The sequence below is a fragment of the Clupea harengus genome, chromosome 18 (genome assembly GCF_900700415.2).
Source record: "Clupea harengus chromosome 18, Ch_v2.0.2, whole genome shotgun sequence".
NCBI lineage: Eukaryota > Metazoa > Chordata > Actinopteri > Clupeiformes > Clupeidae > Clupea > Clupea harengus.
The window spans coordinates 1,309,353-1,315,245 of record NC_045169.1 but is presented as its reverse complement, the minus strand read 5'-3'; the positions used below and the strand labels follow the sequence as shown (position 1 = coordinate 1,315,245).

Sequence of the window (5,893 nt, the reverse complement as noted above, 5' to 3'; positions counted from 1 at the left end):
TTACAAGCCTGATGCCTGTCCCTGCGCTCGTTTATATTCTGTGTGCACCCTCATAATAAAGTTAACAAAATTACCCCAGACTAGACACGACGAGTGTTCTAACAGGACCAAAGATTCTAGAGGGCGCCCTGTGGTCGAGTACAGGGAAACTCAGTGCTAAGCATCAAAGGAAGTAAATGATCTCGAGCCTCCGAACCAGCTATCTGTAAACATGTGTATAATTCAAAGCCTTGTATCAGAGTGGTTCTCGAGTATCATTACAGTTCTGTCTGTGAGCAACCCCCCCCACACACACACACACAATGTTTTGTATTCTTTTCTTTTTTTTACCTTTTTATGTCTTTATTTTAATATGTATTTTATATAAATGTGATGTATTAATTATATTTAATATGTGTGTGCGTGTGTGTGTGTATAATTGTAACCAAATTCCTCTCGTTTGTACGATAAGATAAGCAATACACTTGCTAGACGACTGAATCAGCTCTAGCTTTATTTTAAATTAATCAGAATTGTAAATATAAAAGACTCGAATTAGGAGCAAGCAGAGTAAGATTTCACACAGATTTATCTGGGGGTTATAGTCACCTTAATACGCTACTCATTTTTTTGAGAAGAATAGCTTTACAAAAGAAGTGTGAGAACAACGCATAATTCTCTGTCTACTATGGTAGCGTGGCCGAGCGGTCTAAGGCGCTGGATTAAGGCTCCAGTCTCTTCGGAGGCGTGGGTTCAAATCCCACCGCTGCCATTACTTTTTTTGCAATTACATGAAAAATTAACCCAGGAATACGTATATATAACAGCGTGCTTCGAAAGTCAACATTTTGGGGTGTTAAAGAAAGGAGCTAACACAGAGACGTGGTCCCGGGCGACAACATTTCAGTAACAGCCAACGCGACTATCTAGTACTAGTACGTTTCGCTTTTCGTACTTTTTGAACCAGCGGGTCACCCGTCAGAAGAACCAAAGTGACGCGGTAGTCTGCAGCCAGATAATTTCTAAATAGTGGTGTAGGTAAATCTAAATTGCCATTAAGTTGTCTTGCTGACTCAAACTAATTTGAAACGTCGCAACAAATGAAGAGCTAGGCACATTTGCCACGTAAGTGAAGATTGGTCAACTTAATGTATAATTGTGCTGTTTGAATACCAGTAACCCTCAATTTGTATTTCAAAACATTAGCGATTAGCAAAATCAAGCAGAGTAGCTACCAGAAGCGAATCTCTTTGCTACGCCACGGATAACTTAAGGCATATTGTTATTCAGAGTAACGTTAGCTTCGCTGAGAAAATCTAAATCTTCACGTTACAGAGATAACGCTAAGGAGTTGGTATGGTACCGTTAACATTACGTGCTACTTTTCCTCAATAGCTAGAAGCGATGAAGCCCCCTGCCCGTTCCACTAGGTCTACGAAGTCCGTAGTTGAGTTTCTGGAAAGCAAACCAGACCTCAAGACAAAGTCAAACAGAGATTCACATTTCAAGGAAAAATGGACATCCAGAGAACTTCGAAAAATTGCAGTAGGAGTCCGCCAACAATTCAAATCTCGTCTCGATGACATAGACACGCATGCTCTCCAGACCCGGGTGCCTAAACGGTCAATTCAGGAGGTAAGTTGGCAATTTCTTTTTAAACTGGATGATTAATTAATCTCAATGAAATAATGTCTAGCAGATGATACAGTAGTCTAGCTATCTTGCTGGGTAAATCTGCATTTAACAGGTGCGCCTACTAAGGTGAGGCATTATTAACCTATACTAATGACTTGAGTTGTTTTTAGGTCGAATCGTTGTTGGAGCCTCTGAAGTTAACCGTTGCTAGAAAAGTGTTCCATCAAGCGAAGAAACAGCTAAAGAACGAACGTGAACAGAGAGTTCCTATCCAGGTATGGACTGAGCTGATGGAGAGAATGGCCGGAAATCATGAAGAAAACATTTCTTCTGCGTTCACCCGGGTATGGATTTTCACTTGTTTAACTTCATCATCACTCATCCAGTATGTGTCCGTTCTATAGTATGTCAAGCTTGATGTAGACTATATTCCCTGATTGTGTCATGTATGGTTTGTGTTCAGGGTTACACTTTATATGCCTGGATTTTGTTGTATTGCAGATGCTGGTAGTAGCTGGCACAGAACCCTGCAGTCTCCAGCACTCCGACCCTCCCCGTTCCCTAGAAAGCCCAGCATCAGCCTTAACTAGTGTACGGACAATTTCAGAGTTTTCCACCAGTGGTACTGTTAACAGCTTGAAATCTGGGGCCCAGATGTGTTCCACTGGGGATGCACAACCGCTTTCAGGAATGGGATGTGTGTCAAATCCCAATATTTCTTGCCCGGACAACAATAACAGTCCACTCTCCAAGCCCTCTTTTAGCTCCAGCACGTCTGCGGCAGCAGTAGTCTCAGAAACTTTCACCAGTGCAACACCTTCGCCCTCTGTTGCACAGCATACCCAGACTCCTGAAATGATGGCACTTGCCCAATCAGTGGGTAGACAGACCAGCTCATCACCTGTAGGTGTGTCGTCGCCGCCGCCACCGCCACCGTCGCCGTCGTCCCTGCACAGCCAAAGGGCAGTGGATGATCAGGGGGGTACATCCAGCCAAGGCAACCCTTCTCAATCTGGCGCACTGGAGAACACAGTGGACTTTGAAAAGATTTACACCTATCTCAGCTCAGTCAGGAAGGGTGGCCACGAGCGCCACCTCACGCCAATGGGTAAGTTGGGCCTGCCCTCGTCTGTTGAGGAATTTGATATTCCCAATCTGTTGTCAGAATTTGTGAAGCGGAAGTTGAACTCCCTGGAAAAGTGGCAGATCATTGACCAAATCTTGACTTATTAATTTGAAATGTGACAGTGCAGTGTGTTGACTAAAATTATATTTGATCTCATTGAATTCATTTATACAACAATAAAACATTATGAAGGTGTAGAGAAATAGGGGACCATATAAACCTAATGAAAACCCACTTACTTACTACTTACTACTATAGGTTCAATACGAGGGGCATGTTTTTATTGTAGTACATAACAGCAGTGACACTCATGTGTCTGTCAATCAGTGAAGTTTACTCCTTACTCCAAAATAACCAGTACTACATTGAAATCAGTTAGAGCAGCTGAGCTCTCAGGTATAAACTGGTGCAAAGAGATAAGACACTTTGGCATATGATTCCTATCGTCGGAAATGGTGTAACAGCTGCAGAAAAGAAAACCCTTTGGAATTGGTTTAAAATGACCAAGCTATCTTAGAGACAGGCATAACCTTGCATACTCCCAAAAAAGTAAGCACAGTTGAGACTAAGAATAACTTGCTAGCGTGCTCAGGGGTGTCTTGGTGATATAGTAGGCTTTGTCGTGTTGTGCAAATTCTCCCTACATTTTCGGACCTGGACCACAGAACTTCATGGTTCATATCCCTGGGCATCTAGCAAGAACCGACTGGTGTCTTGTCCCTCATCTGTGCATGGTATTGGAGTACAAGTATACGGTATATGAGCACCGTATTGGCCCGATACCTGATACTGGTATCGGTGTGGGTGCATACCTACTGTTATTACCCTGCTTCAGTTCAGGGCAAATGCCATACCAACTTTAACTATTGTTGTGAAACTGAATGTTTTGAACAGGTGAAAAGTCATTATTTTACTGAATAGGTCATTCTGTCTGGCTATTTGAAGAGACCAGCTATTTTAATCACAGACTATACAACCTTAGCTTTTGGGAAAAGATGAAGCCCTTGCCTGAGCTGGACACAATGAAAATGATCTATGAGGTGTAATAATAATAATAATTAATAATAATAATAATAATAATAATAATAAGCTTTAAGTGTAAGCTTTACGGCTGGACAAAGATGCAACTTCACCAGTCCAAATGGGTTGCATGTGTTCTACGAGTGCACTAGTCAGTGGATGTACTCCTATGAATGCAGTTATAATTAATGTATATATATATATATAATTCTATAAGGTCTGTCCCTCACTCCTTTCCTCAGTTATAATGTAATAGTGCAGTATTATTTAGTTTGTTTGTTTGGGCCCCATCCACCTCCAGAGTTTTTTAAGATGAGTTGTTAAACAGTACTGTTAATGTAGTTTGTTATTCAACAGTGCAGCAGAATATTCCGTCATCTGTATCTGTAGGTTTAATCTCCTCTGTTCTTGTAACATATAATACTATAATAATAATAATAATAATAATATATTTGTGTGATTCCTTAGAGTGTGCCGTGGTTGTGGACCTTATCATGTCGCTCCCTGAGGAGCTCCCTCTGCTGGACTGTGATAATCTGCAGGAACACTTTTTGCAAATGTACACCCGACTAACCACTCCATTCAACCCGCCACTAACGAGCCTCGCTGCTGAACCGACCAACTTGGGTGGGGAAACATCAAGCATCACTGCTGAACCAACCAACTTGGGTGGGGAAACATCGTCACGCCTCGCTGCTGAACCAACCAACTTGGGTGGGGAAACATCATCACTCCCTCGTGCTGAACCGACCAACTTGGCTGGGGAAACATCATCATCACGCATCGCTGCTGAACCGTCCAACTTGGGTGGGGAAACATCATCATCACGCATCGCTGCTGAACCGTCCAACTTGGCTGGGGAAACATCATCATCACGCATCGCTGCTGAACCGTCCAACTTGGGTGGGGAAACATCATCATCACGCATCGCTGCTGAACCGTCCAACTTGGGTGGGGAAACATCATCATCACGCATCGCTGCTGAACCGTCCAACTTGGGTGGGGAAACATCATCATCACGCATCGCTGCTGAACCGACCAACTTGGGTGGGGAAACATCAAGCATCGCTGCTGAACCGTCCAATTTGGGTGGGGAAACAGCATCATCACACATCGCTGCTGAACCGACCAACTTGGGTGGGGAAACATCATCACACATCGCTGCTGAACCGACCAACTTGGGTGGGGAAGCATCATCATCACGCATCGCTGCTGAACCGACCAACTTGGGTGGGGAAGCATCAGCATCCGGCATTCAGACCAAGGAGTCCACTACGGTGCCTCAGGCCCCCCAAGTTAAAGAGAGCTGGGAGAATATAGGCATTTGTCCTCTAAATCCTTTAATGGTGCCCATATCCCTCTTAGCACGAAAACAGGACACAAGTTAATAAGTTAATAATGTCACCTTAATTCACTAAGAGTTGTTGAGGTGGCGTTGTTTAATTCATGGACAGTTCAGTTTGTTTTGGTGTTTTGTTAATAATAAAACACGTTTTAAAGGCATTGTATTCACTGACGGATTGTGTTGTGAGATGTTCCACACAAATCTTTAGTGTACTCTTCCCCTACTCATTGTCAGTAGGTGTCATTTCCAAGAGATTGTATAATATAGGCAGCAGGTCTTCAAATTCTCACTTGGTCCCCAGGGAATATTCTCAGATTTGGGGTGATTTTGCATGGAATGATGCACTAACATTTAGTCTTGAACTTTCTTTTTCATGTTTTTTGGTACTCTCTTTTCAGAGCAAAAAGACAATGGTTTGGTCTAAAACTAGCAAGCCAACTACCTAAAAAGTAAATGAGTGTCATAAACGCAGTGACTTTCCATCTGGATCCTTAGAAAACTGTCAAGTGTAGTTTTTTTTTTTCTTCTCGTCATGTTTTATTGTTTTTTATTATTATTGGCCTTCCTATGAACAGAGGGACTACATTTAAGCTACAAGCATACAGTACCAGTCAAAAGTTTGGACACACCTTTCATTTTTTTGAGAAGTGTTTTCTCTACTTTTATTATTTTCTACATGGTAGATTAATACTGAAGACATTTAAACTACGAAAGAACACATATGGAATGATGTACTAAACAATAAAAGTGTTATCTACCATGTAGAAAATAATAAAAGTAAAGAAAAA

The 5,893-nt window shown here is 42.1% G+C and overlaps 1 protein-coding gene and 1 non-coding gene across 2 annotated transcripts; both read left to right on the top strand.

Annotated features, from left to right (window-relative positions):
- The first annotated feature begins 553 nt into the window (after positions 1-553).
- On the top strand, positions 554-5,263 carry snapc2 (small nuclear RNA activating complex, polypeptide 2). Its single transcript, XM_012822087.3, has 5 exons — positions 554-1,104; positions 1,375-1,614; positions 1,785-1,958; positions 2,116-2,722; positions 4,229-5,263. The coding sequence occupies exons 2-5, from the start codon at positions 1,384-1,386 to the stop codon at positions 5,146-5,148; spliced, it is 1,932 nt and encodes a 643-aa protein (XP_012677541.2). The 5' UTR covers positions 554-1,104; positions 1,375-1,383; the 3' UTR covers positions 5,149-5,263.
- On the top strand, positions 670-751 carry trnal-aag. The gene has a single exon. It is a non-coding gene; the product is annotated as a tRNA-Leu (tRNA).
- Positions 5,264-5,893: the final 630 nt, after the last annotated feature.